Source organism: Dromiciops gliroides, chromosome 2 (assembly GCF_019393635.1).
Source record: "Dromiciops gliroides isolate mDroGli1 chromosome 2, mDroGli1.pri, whole genome shotgun sequence".
NCBI classification, from domain to species: Eukaryota; Metazoa; Chordata; class Mammalia; order Microbiotheria; family Microbiotheriidae; genus Dromiciops; species Dromiciops gliroides.
The window spans coordinates 272,418,167-272,438,127 of record NC_057862.1 but is presented as its reverse complement, the minus strand read 5'-3'; the positions used below and the strand labels follow the sequence as shown (position 1 = coordinate 272,438,127).

The window sequence follows — 19,961 nt, the reverse complement described above, 5'->3', positions numbered from 1 at the left end:
ATGGTCCATTATTGGGAAGTGCTTGTTCAGATGCAAATCTCTCTCTCTCTCTCCACACACACACACACACACACACACACACACACACACACACACATATATATATACATACACACACACACACACTCAAGGCAGGGAGATTAAGTATTGATGTTGAAAATATTTATATGATATATTTCATGGCACTAGGATGTCTGAAATAGGGGATGTGCACCCTTAAGAAATGTATATTGATCAGGAGAATGCCTCTATAAATTAGCATGTTCAAGGAGAAATTTGTTTAAAGCAGTACATTTGGAAAATACATTTGCCATTGAAAGAATGTATATAATACACATCATTGCAGAGAATAAGAAAAAAGTAATTTCCTAAAACACATTTCTTTTTTTTAGTCAGGAAATTCACTTTTCTTTTAAAAAATTGGACTCTACTAAAAACATTACTATTTGGCTCTTTAAGATATGACACTTTTCTCTTGTGTCCATATGGTAGATATTACTACTTCGAAAAGTAATTCTTAATTTGAAGAGACTACTTTAATAATTTTAGTATTTTTTTTTCAAGAGACAGCTACCAGGAAATTCAATTGTTTGGGCTGGCCAAATACATGCAGCTGATAATCTAGTAATTTAAAAATCACAGGATGAAATAAATATTAAGATGCTAATTTTTCGATAATTATAGGAGAGTTTAAAAATCAATAGAGATACTATTTTCATTCTTTTCAAAAACAGATTTCAGCTTAAAGAAGAAATACTGTTGTTTTTCTGCAATACTTTGCATTGCGTATCTAATCTAGTCTAAACTTAAGCAAGTTCTTGAAGGTCGAGTGATTGGTTATAGTCCTGCAGAGCTTCTTCAATCAAACCCATTTTTCCACGAACATCTGCTCGAAGTTTATATGCCAGATGATCATTAGGTTGTAATGACAAGGCTGCAAAAGACAACAATACATTTCAAGGTTTATTTTATTCCATTAATTTAAAAATTGTGTCATTTTTAGGGAACTATAAATTAATGCTTTACAGATTTTTAAAATCTAACATTTGATTTAGGATGAAGATACTTGCTTCTTGAGCAAATGAGCAAACTTTGTGTGTGTGTGTGTATGTGTGTGTGTGTGTGTGTGTGTGTGGCAATTGGGGTTAAGTGACTTGCCTAGGGTCACACAGCTAATAAGTGTTAAGTGTCTGAGGCTGGATTTGAACTCAGGTCCTCCTGACTCTAGGGCTGGTGCTCTATCCACTGCGCCACCTAGTCGCCCCTAAAATGAGAAAACTTTAAGGAGGTGTTTTTGGGGGTATGAAAAATATGGAGAGGTTTAAGAAATAGCTTAAAGGATAAAGGATGCTTATCTGTGACTTCAAGTCTTAGTTATTATAGTTATGTAAAGAAAGTATATGCTTAAAAAAACCTACGTTTATATAAAACCCAAGTACTTTCCATATTTAGTGTTTTTTCTTAGTGAATAGCAACACATTATTTTACTTTCAAAAAGATATAATTTTTTTGGGAAGAATAGCCTATACTAAGTCTAAAATGAGCTCAATATAATAGCGCCCTATGCCATCTGCTAATTGAGGGTACAGTGACATGGCTAATTTAAAAGTAATTTATATTTGCTTTTGAATTTTTTCTACTTAAAATTGAATAATGGTATATCAAATATTTTGGGAATTCACAATAATTAAAAATAAATAATAAAGACTATTATGAAGGTCCCTACCTATGGATGTTTCTGTGACTATTAAGTTAATATAACAAGCAAACTCAGGGGAAAAGCAGAAATTTGTTTTTCTGGTTGCCCAGCTCTCCTCATCCCATCCCTTCTCAAAATTTCATTATTTCTGAATCCACTGGTAACTATACTTCTCAACAAACATAAAGTATCAATTGAAGTAGGGTCACTTTGTGAGTTTGATGTCTAGTTTAAGTCTTCCCAAAATTAATGGGGATACTTTAATTATTCTGGCTTAAAATGTCTTTCCTTCCAAGTCCTAGGAAAGCTGCATGTGAAAATAAGAGCCAATGATAATGTCAACAGAAACCATTAAGTAGGCAAGGGCATCAATAGCTTTTTAGAAAAAGGAAAAATTCTTCATATAAATTCTCTATCTCCTCATCCTCTGCAATATAAATGCTGATGGATAAAATGCCATCATGTTGGTGTATAACTGCCATGGCAGTCGTCGTCTTCTTCTTCTTCTTCTTCTTCTTCTTCTTCTTCTTCTTCTTCTTCTTCTTCTTCTTCTTCTTCTTCTTCTTCTTCTTCTTCTCCTTCTCCTCCTCCTCCTCCTCCTCCTCCTCCTCCTCCTCCTCCTCCTCCTCCTCCTCCTCCTCCTCCTCCTCCTCCTCCTTCTTCTTCTTCTTCTTTTAGTGAGGCAATTGGGGTTAAGTGACTTGCCCAGGGTCACACAGCTAGTAAGTGTTAAGTGTCTGAGGATGGATTTGAACTCAAGTACTCCTGACTCCAGGGCCAGTGCTCTATCTACTAAGCCACCTAGCCGCCCCCATGGCAGTCTTCTTACAAACTATTTATCATGAACAATACAAGATAGTGAATCATTCCATGCAATAATGTGTCTTGATGCTTTATAATGCAGTTATATAAATTCCTTTAATTGCTTATTTCTAGAGAGAACCTGTGATCCCTCCTTCCATTTAGCTATCATTTCGTTTTGTTTTCTGGTTTCACTCATAGTGGGAATGCCAAAATTTATAAGTTTCCAGTACTATGGTCTCTGGTTACTGGACAAGGATCAAACATTTAATTATTTAAGGAAGTGACTCTGCACCATTTGCTCCCCTTTCTGCCACTTTGACATAACCAATGCAGACACAATAGAAGAACACAAAAGTCTGAGGGCACATTAATATTTTCAGTGGATTGTCATTACCATAAAATTCTATCACCACATGGCCAATCCATTAGAGATGTTGTTGTTTGTCCTTTGTTATTGAAGAGGACCATAACAGATATCATGACTTGCAATGAATTGCATTTAAGTGAGGGAGGGCTGTGCAAGGTCACCAAAGCTCACTCTCTTTCCTCCAGAGCTATCTGGGTCCAATGGCCAGATATACATTAGGATGACTGGAAATGGACCTGGATTTTTAAGGCAATTGGGGTTAAGTGACTTGCCCAGTGTCACACAGCTAATAAGTGTCTGAGGTGAGATTTGTACTCAGGCCCCCAAGAATCCAGGGCCAGTGCTTTTATCTACTGCATCACCTAGCTGTCCCCCATTAGAAATGCGTGTTTGCATGTTAAGTGATGCTAGTCTTTGGGCAGTATACTTAGGAATGCATTAAAAACTTTTCTCATATGGTAGAACCAACCAGAGCTTGAACTTTGTTGGTATACTTTGAGAACCCAGAATTACCTCAACACCATGATGAGACATCAAAGCAAGAATTTATGCAGGCTCAATTATTAAAAGTACTATAAATGTTTCATCATGTTGACTCTTTGAATTAAGAAGTTAACATGAAAGAAGCCTGGTGATATAATTATAGAACTAATACTATTTATACTTTAAATTTCATGTCATTTTCTTGGGTAATTAAATGATTGCTTTTAACCTAATTTCAAACATATCAATCACCTCGATTTTATCAGAAAAGAAAAAAGTATATACCTTTAGTAATATCCTCTTCTGCTGTCTCATATTCTTGTAAACTGTAGTGTAAGTGTGCCTTGTTATAATAGACTGCAGCCCAAAAAGGACAGAGTTTAACTGCTTTTATAAAATCTTCTTTTGCTTCTTCAAATTTCTGTAATATTATATTTGTGATAGCTCGATTCAATACTGCAGAGTCATTTAGTGGATCAAATTGTAATGCCTTGGAGTAGAAGTCATTGGCCTACAAAATACACAGATAATAGAGGCTATATAGCATTTTCTTTCTTAAGGAGAGAAAGTAAGCCATTGGGTAATTTTTTTTTTAAGAAGGAAACCAAACTACCAGTATGAATAATGAAAAAAGATGAATTCACAACCAAGGAAGAAGAAATAAAAATAATTATTAGGAATGGTTTTACCCAACCAGTAAAGCTGATAATATACATGGATGAATATTAATTTTTAAATTTTTAAAATTTTTTAGTGAGGCAATTGGTGTTAAGTGACTTGCCCAGGGTCACACAACTAGTAAGTGTTAAGTGTCTGAAGTCAGATTTGAACTCAGTTCCTCCTGAATCCAAGGCCAGTGCTTTAATTTTTGTTCTTTTTGATATTGTTAATTATACTTAGAGCTTTCTTTACATTGAATCAGCTTTGCAATGTTGGTATAAATTCAGTCTGGTCAACTTCTTTGCTAGTATTGTTTAAATGTTTGATAGAGTTCATTTGTAATTCCATCTGGTCCAGTTTTTTTCCCTTTGGGAGTTCATTTATTGGTTCAATTTATTTTTCACAGATAGGGTTATTAAATGTAATATTTCCTGTTCTGGGCAATTTACATTTTAATAAATATTTATCCCTGTCAGCTTTACTGGTATATAGTTGGGTAAAATCATTCCTAATAATTGCTTTTATTTCTTCGTTGTTGTTTTTCATTTTTCATACAAGACCAAGCCTTTCCTTTTCTTCCCCACTGCCCATCCCTACCCTAAGAAATTCCTTCTTTTGGAATTGCTGGAATGCATGGCCACTTGTTTCAACTTCCTGATTCCAGGTCCAGCTTTTATACTGGACCCAGAGAGCATGATGAAATCTCTCAAAGTTCCTGTCTGGCATAATTTAATTTCATTAATTGACTTTTTTTTTTTTTTTGCAGGGCAATGGGGGTCACACAGCTAGTAAGTGTCAAGTGTCTGAAGTCGGATTTGAACTCAGGTACTCCAGAATCCAGGGCCGGTGCTTTATCCACTGTGCCACCTAGCCGCTCCCTATTAATTGACTTTCAAAGACTTTGCACACATACTCTAAGGTTTATGAATGAGATTGGACTCTTATCACTCATTTAAAATGGGATGGGTTGAGTAAATCAATCAGCCTCACCCTTATATTTAAGATAATGCAGATAGTACAGCCCAGAGAGGAAACACTGGCTCCTGGGCTAACAGAATGATTAAGAAAGAATTGTTATCATTAACAGAAATATAGAAGTCAGCTTGTGGACAAAATGGAAAACCCATCTTCTTCAAAGAGGTTCTCATCTTTGTCTGCTTATAATTCTCTAGCTTTTGAAGGGTGTCATGGGAAATAAAGTTGTAAAAAGTAATTCGTAGCCAGATTGTGAAAGTGGAATGGCTAAAGAGTGACTACATCTTTGATAAGAAAAAAAAGTTTTTTTTTTTGGGGGGGGGATGGGGTAATAACTATCTTACCTGGGAAAATTGCCTGTGGTGTAAATAGATATTTCCTGCATTAAAGTAAGCCAGAGAATACTCAGGGTTTATAGAAAGTGCAGCCTGATAGTCTTTCATAGCAATATGCCGCTCACCCATAAATTCATGAATAACACCACGATTTGTTAAAAATTCTGCAGAAGTAGCAATCTGAAAGACAACAATAGGAATATTTCACATTTAAGAATGACATTTTCACCTTTTCACCTTTTCACCCTTTCATTCTTTGCAAAAAACAAGCCCTGGGAGAGATTTTTTTTTTTTTTTAAATATGACTAGGAAATAAATTTGTTGGAAGAAGCGTTCATCCAGCTTTTACTCAAAGAATTCTAGTGAGGGGGAACTGATGACCACCTGAGTTAGTCAATTCCACTTTTGAATAGCTTTCTTAGCAATTTTATCCTTACATCAAGCTTAGATTTGTTTTCATAATTTCCATTCATTCCTCTTAGTTCTCTTCAGGGCCAAGTTAAATGCCTATTTCACATATCCTTGAAGACTATCATCTTTCCCCTAAATCTTCTCTTCTGGGTCAAAAATACCCTCATGTTATTCATGGTAGTTCTCCTTTTCTGGATGTTCTCTAGTTTGTCCTTCTGATAAACTACTTCCTAGAACAGAAGCTTTGAGATTTAGTCTGACTAGGGAAGAACACAATGGGACTATTATCTCCTATTTCTGAAAGCTAAAACTCTTTTATTGGAATCTAACACTATATTCAATCCAACAAACATTGATTAAACACCTACTATGTGCTGGGAACTGTGCTAAGCACTGGGGATACAATAAATAAAAAGAAAGTCTTCAATGAGGTTACAATCTAAAGAGGGAGATAACACACCAAAGGAGGTGGGAGAGGGGGAAAATTGAGACACCAGGGGGTAACCAATATAGGGGCATCTTGTTCCATTGAGTTGATGCCCTGCAGGTCAGCAGATACAGAGTGAAGTGAGGGGAGAGTCCAGTTTCTGATCTGTATAAAGGAAGTCATTGGAAGGAGTTTATTATTCCACCCTCCAACGTTCCAATCAGAGGGGAGAGGAGGCTGAGAGAGGTGGTGTCCATCAAGGCTTGAGTTAGCATGCTGGGGTTTAGAAATGAGATTATCCTGTGAGGGGCATATTGTTCCCTGGAGTTGAAACCACGCAGGGTAGCAGATGCAAAGTGAATTAGCCTTCCTGGTTGCCAAATCATACTAGTGTAGTTTACTAAAATCTCCAGATTTTTTTCAGATGAATTGCTGACTAGCCATGACTCTACACCTAATTATATACTACAGACAATAGTTTAGTCCATATCTCTCCATCTTGTTTGGCTAAATCTTGTCCAGGCTTTGTTAAATATTTCAAATTTCTTTGAGCAACCATTTTAATAATTCCATATAAAAAGAAGTTAATCTGGGATAATCTATTCTTAGTGGAGTATAAAAATATGGAAAAATATATAAATATATATTTATATACATATATAATGGGTATAGCTATCTCTATATATGTATTCATTTACTAGATCTTCATTAATGATCTCTTTAATAATGTATCTTAGAATTTTGCTAGGAATCAAGGTCAAGATCATTGTCCTACATTTTGGGGGAAACTGCAGCTACATTTTCAATTATCTGGTCCTGTGGTACCTTTTCTGTTCTCCACAGTTTCTCAAAGATCCCTAACAGTGGTTCAATAATTATCGTATTCTTTCAGAACCCTAGGATGTATACTCAGGGGTGTGCTGGAGCAAGAGAGCCAACTGTTAAATTTTTACTATGAACATTTATACCTTGGAAATCAGCAAATGCCACAAATCAGGGCTTGATTTGTTTTGTTGATTGCTTAGGCTTAAAGTGATGAAGAAAAGATTAATAATGCAGAAAGTATGTCCTTAGTACATTTTCCCTTTGCCCTTCCCTTCCCTTCTTCCTTCCATGTTAAAAATATTTATCTGTACAACCCTGAAGTAGTTCATATAACTTTGGTAATTTGAACACATTGGGGGCAGCGAAGTTTTTCTTGGGTTTCACTTCCACATTCATTATTTTTGTTCGGTTCTTTCCATTCCAAAGATAATTCTACTTGGCAGAGAGAAAATGAAGTTAAAAGCTGATGTTCAGCTTTACCTTCTCTGTTATCATCCCATCTACCCCAAGCAATAGTCCTAATTTTATTCTTCTATTTTTCTTAACATAGTACTTAAAAAACCAAAACCCCTTTGTTGTTGCTCCTAGTAATCCTCATTAGTTTCAATCATTCCAAGATATATTCCTCATAATAGTATTTTTTTCTTTTTTTGGGGGGGCATTTGGGGTTAAGTGACTTGCCCAGGGTCACACAGCTAGTAAATGTCGTGTCTGAGGCCTGATTTGAATTCAGATCCTCCTGAATCCAGGGCCAGTGCTTTATCCACTGCGCTACCTAGCTGCCCCTTCATAATGCTATTTTTTTTTACAGAATTGTTATTTTATTCTTTTATACCATACTTTGTTTCCATCTTATGTCTTTTTTCAATTATGTAAAACATTTCCACATTAGTCATTTTGTACAAGAAAACTCAAATAAAAAGGAAAAAATGAAAGTGAAAAATAGCATGTTTCAGTCTGTATTCAGTCAATATCATTTCTTTCTCTGGGGGTGGATAGTATGCTTCATCATTAGTCCTCTGGGATTGTCTTCCTGAGAATAATTAAGCCACCCACAGTTCTTCATTGAACAATATTGCTGTTACTGTTTTATGCATCTTTTAAAAATCCAAGCTGGTCTGGAGTCCCTGTGCATTTATATAGGTGTCTTTAGATAAGGGGTCTCCTCAGTTTTCTCTTCATGAGGGTTATTTCTCTTTGTGTCTTTAGAAATTCATTCTTGAAAGGTTCCCATTCCTAATTAACTAACTTCATTGATAGTCCATTGTACGTACCATGTAAATCCTTTTATAGGTGCATTCTCCAGTCTAGAGTTAGGGTAATGAGAAGGTATCACTATGGAGCAAAGTTGGTTTGGCACTCTCTTCTTACTCCTAGCTTTCCTTTCTTCCTATCTCCTGGCTTAATACAGTGCCTCACACATAGTGGGAACTTAATAAATGTTGGCTGACTGATTCCTTTCTTTCATAAGAATTTGAGGAGGGGATGATTCATCCCAAATCACACTAGGTGATCCTGGGGTAATGTCCTTCTTTATGGTTCCTTCAAAATCCTCTCTGTCTCATCATATCAGAAGTTGCAGATTCTAATGCATTTACAATTTGAGCAGCCTCACCTGGCTAAACAATAATTTTCTCATTAGCCTAGGATTTCAATGGATCAATCCAGAGAGCTTAAAAATAAAAATAAAATCATCTCAAGTATATAGCTTTGTAGCTCGCAGGTCAAAACCAAATCCTGGTTTTTGTCCTCTGACCATTTTTAAATTTCTGTGCATCTTAGTTACCAACATCCATTTCCCCTTTTATGATATCACATCGAAAAAAAATAGACAATGCAGTACATGACCATGAATCATGATCAGTTATAGATTTTATACTAAGCAGAATCAAGATAAAGAAACAGATTAGGGGGCAGCTAGGTGGCTCAGTGGATAAAGCACTGGCCCTGGATTCAGAAGGACCTGAGTTCAAATCCGACCTCAGACACTTGACACTGGGCAATTCACTTAACCCCCACTGCCCCACAAAAAAAAAAAAAGAAAAAAAGAAACAAATTAAAGGAATAATGAGAAAGTTGCAGACAAGTTGAAAGTCTCCTGCTGCCATTGGAAGTCCATTTCTCCCCTCTCAAAGATTGTGATAATTCCAGTTCCTCTTTGGACAGGCAGAAAACGCTCTCTCTCCCTCTCTTCCTCCCTTCTTCCTCTCTTATCAATTTCCTTTTTCTCTCCAAATCCCAGAATTTCAGTCAGGTTTGAAGCCTTATCCTACCTGCTAAGCAGTAAGTTGGAACACTTCTTTCCACCCTGTTACATTAGAATTATGTGTGAAAAAGACCCTCACTGAAAGCTTTTGATTTATTTCAGGGGGCAGGGATGTTCTGGAGACAGCTCACACCTAAACTGTTAAATTTTCAGTGTGAGCATTTATACCTTGGAAAATCAAGGTTTTGATTGATTTTTTGCTGATTTTATAGACTTAAGAAAGTGATGGAGAAAAATCTTAATAATGAAAATTAAACTTAAAAATGTGTTGTAAGTACATTTTTTGAAGAGTCAGTTGTTAAATATTTACCAGTACACCATTGTATACAGGCCTTGTTCAAATTTAGTTCTTCCCCACCACCCAGACAATTAAATCTTGTATTTCCTTTTAAAAATAGAGGTATCATTTTATTTTCCTCAAATGCATATAAAGACAATTTTAACATCCATTAAAATATTTTTGAGTTCCAAATTTTCTCTCTCCTTCCATCACCTTCCCCTCCCTAAGACAGTAAGCAATTTGATGTTTGATATGTGTGATCATATGAAACATATTTCCATGTTAGTCATGTGAATGAAGAAACAGACCAAAAGAAAAAAAACATAAAAAAAGTGAAAAATAGTATGTCTCATTTGTATCATCATCAGTTCTTTTCTCTGGATGTGAATAGCATTTATAATCCTGAGTCTACACTTAGTTGTGATTGATTGATTCAATTAAGAAGAATTCTAACATAAAAAGTAATTACTTTTAAATGGGATGGAGTGAAGTTAAATCAAGTCAGGATTCTAACAGGTGGAGGTGAAAAGGGAATGCTACGTTAGTGCTTCTCACTGAAGCAACTGGCATGAGGGTTTCTTGAGTTTGAGGAGTCTGAAAAGAAAAAGTTGAGATTTGATCTGTTTTTTTTCTGCTTATTTTTTTTTCATTTCAAATGCCACTCTAAACAAGTAAAATGTAGTAAACTTGCATCAACATGGTGACAGGGAAAAGGAAAACTATATATAATATTTACATGTCCAAAGGAGATTTATTTAAGGTATTCTTTATAATTAGCTAGAGATAGGAGTAGGTTATTATGGGTTTCCAAATTTACATTCAGATTGGGATGAGGATGTGGTAACTCCCCAGTTTGGGGTGGTAAGGCAGCTTCAATGATAGCTTTCCATTTTTTGTATAGGAAAACCCCATCTGAAATTTGTTAGGGATGCTTTTTTTGGGGGGGAGGATTCCAGGGTGGTGATTGGTAGGGTATAAGTTGTTTTCTGTTATCTGTTTCACTATTACAATTTGGGATCTCTTAGAGTGGTGATTGGTTGGATGGGGGAAGGTGGAAAGCGGATAATAACAAGGCACTGATTCCTTGATAACTCCAGGCTAACTAAAGAGAGGAACACAGAGAGTCTTTTCTATGATATAATGTAGCATGGGACATTTTTGGCCCAGTGGAAAATTTATTTATGAGGTTATTACTGAGCAAAGAGGGAGAGATACTTGGCTGGTTTTATGAGGTGAAAGCAGTAAGAAAGGGCAATTAACACTTAAGGGATAGTCATTTCTAGTCAATAAACATTTATTAATCACCTAATATGTGTCAGACACTGTGCCAAGCTATGGGAATACAAAAAAGAGGCAAAAAGACAGTTTCTGCTCCAAAAGAGCTCATAACCTAATGGGGGAGACAAGAAGCAAACAAATATGTCTCCTACAAAGAGGAAGTAAATAAGACAGGGAAGACACTAAAATTAAGAGGGATTTGGAAAAAAGCTTCTGGTAAAAGATGGGATTTTAGTTCAGACTTATAGGAAGCCCAGGGAAGACAGATGTAGGTGGAAATGAGGACCGAGAACATTCCAGTATAGGAGACAACCAGAGAAAACTCTGGGACTTGAGAGTTGCAACGTCTTGTTCATTGAATAACCAGGAGGCCAGTATCTGGATGAGATTATGTGGTAGAGAGTAAGGTGTAAGAAGACTGGGCTAATCAAAATTGTAAGGAAAGAAGAAAACTGGGAAATAATTTTTGCGATAAGTATCACTGATAAAGGCCTCATTTCTCAACTGTATAGAGAGCAGAGTGAAACTTATAAAAATACAAGTCATTCTTCAGTTGATAAATGGTCAGAGGCTATGAACAGGCAGTTTTCAGACAAAGAAATCAAAGCTATCTATACTCATATGAAAAAAATGCTCTAAATCACTATTGATGAGAGAAATGCAAATTAAAAACAACTCTGGGGGGCAGCTAGATGGTGCAGTGGATAGAGCACCGGCCCTGGAGTCAGGAGTACCTGAGTTCAAATCCGGCCTCAGACACTTAACACTTACTAGCTGTGTGACTCTGGGCAAGTCACTTAACCCCAATTGCCTCACTAAAAAAAAACAACAACAAACAAACAAACAAAATAAAACCCAACAAAAAACCCCCCCACAACTCTGAGGTATCACCTCACACCTATCAAAGTGGCAAATGTAAGAAGAAAGGAAAATATTGGATTTTGGAAAGCTGGGATGCTAATTCATTGTTGGAGGAGTTGTGAAAAGATCCAACCATTCTGGAGAGCAATTTGAAACTATGCCCAAAGGGCTATGGGACTGTGCATACCCTTTAATCCAGCAACGCCACTGTTAGGTTTATATCCCAAAGACATCCCCAAAAAGAGAAGCCCTATTTGGACAGAAATATTGATAGCAAATATTTTTGTGGTGGCTAAGAATTGGAAATCAAAGGAATGTCCATCAGTGGGGGAATGGCTAAACAAGCTGTGGTAGATGATGATAATAGTATATAATTGTGCTATAAGAAATGACAAGCAGGATGATTTCAGAAAGAACTGGGTGAGCAGAGCCAGGAGAAAGATGTACACAGTGACAGCAATATGGCTCAATGAAGAACTATGAATGACTGAATGACAACTATTCTCAGCAATACAAAGATCCACAACAATTCCAAAGGACTAATGATGAAGCATACTATCCACCTCCAAAGAAAGAATTGATATGGACTAAACACAGACTGAAACATGCTATTTTTCACTATTTATTTCTTTCATTTCTCCTTTTATTTGACTTTTTAATACAAAATGACTAATATGATAATCTTGTACATAATTGCATGTATATAACCTATATCTGCTTACTGCCTGGGGTGGGGGTGAGTGAAAAGAAGGGAGAGAATTTGGAATTCAAAAACTTTAAATGAAAATGTTTATTAAAATATTAAAAAACTCATGTGATTTCAAAAAGAAGGAGGAGGAGGAGAAGGAGGAGAAGAAGGACGAGAAGGAGGAGGAGAAGAAGACTGGGCTAGGTTATAACACCAAACAGAAGATTTTGTATCTGATTTTGGAAGTGGTAAGGACTGCAGTTTATTGAGTAGGGGGTGGGTGAGTGACATGGTTGGACCTGTGCTTTGGGAAAATCACTTTAGTTACAGAATAGGGCATGGTTTGGAGTGGGGAGAGACTTGAGACAGGCCAACCAACCCACCAGCAGGTTAATGTAATAGGCATGAGGCAATGAGAGCCTGAATCAGAGTGGTGGCAGTGTCCAAGAAAAGAAGGGGGGGACATTGGAGAGATGTTGCAAAGATGAAATCAACAAACCTTGGAAACAAATTGGATAAGGGGGTAAGAGATAGTGAGGAGTTGAGGATGATTCCTAGGTTGTGAGCTTGAGGGACTGAGAAGATGGTTTTGCTTTCCATGATGTATGCTGATTATCAACAAGTACCAGGAGAAGGGCTTTGAAGAACCAAAGGCCTTCTGAAGGTCTTTATGTTTTTTTTTCCTGTGAAATTTTTCATGCAAAATACTAAACCAGATTCCATAGGGATGAGTGAATAAACTGACTCACAACAATTCTATTAGTTGGGAAAGGCCTTATTTATTAATATAACTATATATCCTACAACAAACAACATCAATTCAAAGGGAGAAAGGATAGTATTCATGGTTAAAAAATCCTAAAATCCCAAACCATATTCTTTTATACATAATATTAGGGGGTCATAGAAACTACAGAGAATGGTTGGTTGGTTTTTGTTCTTTGTTTTTGAAGTGGATCTAAATGACATCACTGGAAAGCATCATAGTAGTTAAAATTTTGTTGGTTCTGGTACAAAATTATGAAGGAACAACCTACACACATATATAGGGGCAAGTGATATGGAAGTAGAAAACAGGCCAGTTTAGCAGAGATATGGCGTGAATGAAGAGAAATTATTGAAATGTCTGAAAAGTAACCTGATTGTGAAGGACTTTTAGGTACTCAGCTGAGATAATCTAAAATCTATGATTTATCTTAGAGTCAGTAGGGAGCTAGAACATATTCTTGAACAGGAGAATGATATGGTCTATGCTTTAGGAAGATTATTTTGACAACTTTGAAGAGGACAGATTACAAAAGAGAGAGACTAGAAATGAGGAGAATAATTGGAAAACTATTATAGTAATCCAAATGAGAGGTGATTAGGGCCTGAACTGGGAGGTGACTATGTGAGAGGGGAGATGTGAAGTTTCTTCCACTTAAACCCTTTCTCTATTCTTTTGGATACCCAACCTTGTCCCACCAAACCTACACTAATGCATTTTTATATTCTTATTTTACCTTTATAGCAGAATTTATATCTTGAATAGCAGCAAAATTATCTCCCATCTGAAGACAGACTATCCCTCTTCCTTCATATGCCTGGTAGTTTCCTCGATCAATATCCACACAAATGCTAAAGTGATTCCAAGCTTTTTGGAATTTTCCTTGAGCCTGGAATGATATGTCATATACATAATGCATATGCTGAGTAATAGTCCTTAACAACAAAACAAACCAAAGATTTTAGTATAATTGCTTATAATTCTACCTCAATCAAAAATTTTAACAAAAAGATACTTACACATAAATTGAATATATTTGATATAATTTTACCCTATCTTTTAAATCAAAATTAAATGATTCAAAGAATAAGTAAAGTAAATTTACTAGTCACATCTGAAAATATATTCGAATCAATTAAAACAAATTTTGATATATAAGTCACCATTTACACATATGTCCTTGGATAATATTTTTAAATCCTAGACACTAAGTGGGGGAACCCACCCCTTTCAATATTATTAATGGTACAATAAGTGTTTCAAATGTATATTTTGAAAGAAAAAAAATTCAAGTAAGAGAAGAAAAATCATGATAAAATGATACAACTACATTTAGCTTCAAGAATGCCCTCTATTCCGAAACTACATTCTATTAATTTTATATGTATTCTGTATACACTTTAATGTTTACATATTATTTACTCCATTAGAGTATAAGTGGGCAGACACTATTTCACTTCTGTTGTTGTACTGTCAGCTCTAAATACAGTGCTTTACATATAGTGAGCACTTAATAAATGCTTGTTTGATTACTTGAATAACCTCTTTGACTTCCATATCAGAATGTTAACAGTGAAAATCCATATAAACTCTGAGAGATTTTTCCAGTGAACTCTCTAGCCCTGACTCTTTTTTTCTTGTCGGGGGTGGGGGGGAGCTGATTTTTTTCTTTTTAACTCCAACATAACCATCAATCCTAATTTATTTTAATCTTATCTCATAGTTCTAGCCTTTCAAGTTCTTTTTGGATCCTGATTCTGTTGTGCAAAATGTTAAATATACATCCCACTTTCTTATAATTTGCAAATTTGATAAGTATGCCAACCATTTCTTGATCCTATCACTGATAGGATAGGGAGTGGGGCAATGAGGGTTAAGTAACTTGCCCAAGGTCACACAACTAGTAAGTGTCAAGTGTCTGAGACTGGATTTGAACTCAGGTCCTCCTGAATCTAGGGCCAATGCTTTATCCACTGCTACACCTAGCTGCCCCTCCTATCACTGATTTTTAAAAAGTACTAAAAAAACAGCTACAGGCTAAACACAGGTTCCAGGGATACTCCATTAGAGACCTCCTGTCCAGTTGATATTAAACCATTAAGATTTAACCTGTAGGGGTAGCTAGGTGGTGCAGTGGATACAGTACTGGCCCTGGATTCAGGAGGACCAGAGTTCAAATCTGGCCTCAGACACTTGACATTTATTAGCTGTGTGACCCTGGGCAAGTCACTTAACCCCCAATTGCCTCCCTAAAAAGAAAAAAAAAGATTTAACCTGTAGAAGCAAGGGCTTGGAAAATGAAAATTAGAAAGCTTCTTTTATATGACATAAATATCTTTTGTTTGTAGGGACGGAAGGGTTAACTTAAAAAAGAAACTAATCTCCCCCCCCAAAAAAAAACTCAGAAAAAAGCTGAGGAAAGAAAATCCAGGTTCATGATAAACAGGCTTGAATTTAAGACTACTGGTTCTTAGCTTCCAGGAGAATACTAGGCCACTAATTTGTGATGCTCTAATACATACATACATACATACACACATACACACACATATATACATATGTATGTGTGTGTTTATATATACATATGTTTCTGTATATGTTTGTATATATATGTATATATGTATATATATATACACATATGCTGAGAATAGCTAAGTCATTCACAGCTGACCATGTTACAATATTGCTGTTACTTTGTATACAGTACATTTCACTTTGCAGTCATATCCAGTGAAAAAGTTTAATGAATATGTATCCCTTTGTGTAATTACCTGTAAATTATATCCAAAGCTAATTCTGGCTTTTGGATATGCTGGATTGAAGTGTAAGGCTTTTATAAAGTCCTTTTGTGCTTGTTTATCTGCTGCTTCATTACCATATTCCATGTAAGAATTTCCCCGACCAACATATGCATCCACGAAAAAAGGATTGAGTTCAATGACACGAGTGAATGAATATACAGCTTCTTCAAATTCTCCCATTCTGAAAATAAATTTGTAGCATGTACATTTTACTTTTCAATCTTTCCCCCAGAACCATAACATTAAAAATTTTTTTCATTTAGAATTTTATTTTTCTCCAATTACATGTAAAAACAATTTTTACATTAATTTTTGAAACTTTGTGCTCCAAATTCTCTTCCTCCCTCCCTCCCTTCCCACCCCCTTCCTTAAGAACACAAACAATTCAATATAAGTTATACATGTATAAATGCAAAACATTTCCATATTTGTCAGGTCGTGAAAGAAAATAGATAAAAGAACCTCAGGAAAAATAAACCAAAAAAAAAATCACGCTTCAATCTGTATTCAGACACCACCAGTTTTTTCTCTGGAGATGGATTGCATTTTTCATAAGTCCTTCAGAGCTGTCTTGGATCACTGTATTGCTGAGAATAGCTAAGTCATTCACAGCTGACCATGTTACAATATTGCTGTTACTTTGTATACAACACATTTCACTTTGCATCAGCTCATGTAAGTCTTTCCAGGTTTTGCTGAGAGCATCCTGCTCATCATTTCTTCAATTTTTTTTTTCACAGTTACTATAGCTAATTGTATTTCCCTCCATCCTATTCCCTCCCCATGCCATTTACTCTATTCTCTAAGTCCTTTCACCCTGGTCCTCCTCAAAAGTGTTTTGCTTCTGACTGCCCCTCTTCCAATCTGCCCTCCCTTCTATCACTCTCCTCTGCCCCGCTTATCTCCTTACCCTCCCACTTTCCTGCAGGATAAGATAGATTATTATACCCAATTCAATGTGTACGTTATTCCCTCTTTGAGCCAATTTTGAGGAGAGTAATGTTCACTCACTCCTCGGCACCTCCCCCACCTTCCCCTCCACTGTATAAGCTTTTTCTTGCTTCCACCTTTTTCTTGCATTCCACCTCTCCCTTTTCCTTTCTCCCAATGGATTCCTCTCACCCCTTAATTTTATTGTTTTAAAGATATTTTCCCTTCATATCAAACTCACACCTGTTCTTTGTCTAAATATACTCCATCCAACTGCTCTAATAATGAGACAGTTCTTACAAGTTTTAAGTATCATCTTCCTATGTAGGAATGTAAAAAGTTTAACCTTTAACTATCTCTTATGATTTCTTTTTCCTGTTTTCCTTTTTATGCTTCTCTAGAATCTTGTATTTGAAAGTCAAATTTTCTATTCAGCTCAGATCTTTTCATCAAGATTGCCTGAAAGTCTTCTCTCTCATTGAATTCACATTTTTCCGCCTGAAAGGATTATACTAAGTTTTTCTGGGTAGGTGATTCTTGGTTGCATTCTCAGTTCCTTTGCCCTCTGGAATATCACATTCCAAAACCCTCTGATCCTTTAATGTAGAAGCTGCTAAATCTTGTGTTATCCTGACCATGCTCCCCAATACCTGAATTTTTTCTTTCTGCCTGTTTGCTATATTTTCTCCTTGACCTGGGAGTTCTGGAAATTGGCTGTTATATTCCTGGGAGTTTTCATTTTAGGATCTCTTTCAGGAGGTGATCAGTGGATTCTTTCAATTTCTATTTTATTCTGGTTCTACGAAATCAGGGCAATTTCCCCTGACAATTTCTTGGAAGATGATGTGTAGGCCCCCCTCCCCCGCCTTTTTGATCATGATCCAATAATTTTCAAATGATCTCTCCTGGATTTGTTTTCCAGGTCAGTTGTTTTTCCAATGAGATATTTCATATTGCCTTCTATTTTTTTCATTCTTTTGGTTTTACTTTATTATGTCTTGATTTTTCATAAGGTCATTAGCTTCCATTTGCCCAATCCTAACTTTTAAGGAGTTATTTTCTTCAGTGAGCTTTTGTACTTCCTTTTCCATTTGGCCAATTTGGCTTTTCAAGGCATTCTTTTCCTCATTGGCTTTTTGTGCTTCTTTTACCATTTGGCCTAGTCTGTTTTGTTCGTTGTTTGTTTGGAGTTTTTTTGTGGGGCAATAAGGGTTAAGTGACTTGCCCAGGATAACACAGCTAGTAAGTGTCAAGTGTCTGAGGCCAGATTTGAATTCAGGTCCTTCTGAATCTAGGACTGGTGCTTTATCCACTGCACCACCTAGCTGCCCCCTCACATATTTCTTTGTAACAAAAAAACCCAAAAAACAGTTGAATTTGGAGTGTGTATGAAGAGAGGTACAGGTCATTGATACTATCAATTATCAAATATCTCATTTTGTAAAATTTTCTTGTCTTAAAACACACGAAAATGGCAAAAATGGACTTTTAGCTGACTTTCAATTCACCAATCAATTAGCATTTATTAAGCACCCATCATGTACCGTGGTACATATACTATGCTAAATTTAGGAATTTAGAATACTTTATTTTTTTATTTTTATTTTTGGTGGTGCAGTGAGGGTTAAGTGACTTGCCCAAGGTCACACAGCTAGTAAGTGTCAAGTGTCTGAGGTTGGATTTGAACTCAGGTCCTCCTGAATCCAGGGCCGATGCTTTATCCACTGCGTCACTTAGCTGCCCCAGAATACTTTATTTTTAATGATAGAGAATCTAGACTAGCAATTATAAAGCCACACCAGCTTAAAGACAGTTTATTTTATGGGTGTAACTACATTTCAACAGAAGAGAATCTGGTCAGATCTATATAAAAATCTCCAGATCAAAACAGTTGCTAAATATGAAAATGAATTTTTTGGAAGAGGAATCATCAGTTTCCCCTCCCCCCCTTTGAGAATGTAGTCACTTCAGTTATTCTATCCTTCTATATATAGAACCCAAACTGAATTCTGTGCTCATTATTGCAGCTGTATTTAACAATGCTCAGTTTTAAGCTTTATAATGGTAAGGATTATATAAAGATGATTATAAAGCAATATAGATGATTGCAGGCAAAAGAGAGATAAGGATGATTCATTTCACATGGGGGTAGAAGAACCCACCAGTGACACACACTAATCATCAAGTTGAGTTTATCTCTCAATCCCAAACTATCCCTGGATGGATTAACATGCAAATCAGTGATGGTGTGACCTTGGGGAAATTATAACTTATCTGGGCCTCAGTTTTCTCATCTATAAAATGAGGTAATTGGATTACATACCTTCAAAGGTCCCTTCCAGTTCTAAATCTACTGCCCTTATGACTTTTGAAACACTTGTTTTGACATCATATTTAAAAATATATTTCCCCCCTAATACTTTATGTCAAATATTTATAAAACCACATATTGTTTTGTTTTGTTTTGTTTTGGTGGGGCAACGAGGGTTAAGTGACTTGCTCAGGGTCACACAGCTAGTGTCAAGTGTCTGAAGCTGGATTTGAACTCAAGTCCTCCTGAATCCAGGGCTGGTGCTTTATCCATTGTGCCACCTAGCTTCCCCCTTTAAAACCACATATTTATGTAAATCAATACAACCTAAATGGTTCATGTCATATTAGCAGATGGACAAAATGAATAAGGAACTATGCAGAAAATGTTATACTTCTGTTTTAAAAGACTTTGGTCAGCCTCCTGGAATCAGGAAGACCTAAGTTCAATCTACTCTAGACACTTACTTGCTATGTGACCCTTGGGCAAGTCACTTAACCTCTGTTTGCTTTAGTATCCTCAATGAAAAAGTAATATAATCATAGTATCTTCCTCACAGGGCTGTTGTGAGGACCAAATGAGATCTTTATAAAGCATTTAGCACAGTGCCTGGCACACAGTTGATACATAATAAATGCTTGTTTCATTTTTTTCATAGTTAAGGGAATTAAATGTTTTCTGAGGCTCCTTTCAGAAATACATGTTTGCAGATTCTGCTAGAAACCATTGGCCTTTTAGAACAAAGACCTGGTCGCATACTTTACTTGTTCATTCCATTGCCTTATCTTCTTCCT

At 36.1% G+C, this 19,961-nt stretch overlaps 1 protein-coding gene across 1 annotated transcript in view; it reads right to left on the bottom strand.

Annotated features, from left to right (window-relative positions):
- Positions 1–806: 806 nt before the first annotated feature.
- TTC6 (tetratricopeptide repeat domain 6) overlaps positions 807–19,961 on the bottom strand; it is a 245,880-nt gene continuing 226,725 nt past the window's right edge. The window contains 5 exon segments of the mRNA XM_043980656.1: positions 807–934; positions 3,639–3,864; positions 5,333–5,503; positions 13,862–14,014; positions 15,897–16,107. Of these exon segments, the coding sequence (XP_043836591.1) occupies positions 807–934; positions 3,639–3,864; positions 5,333–5,503; positions 13,862–14,014; positions 15,897–16,107 (889 nt within the window).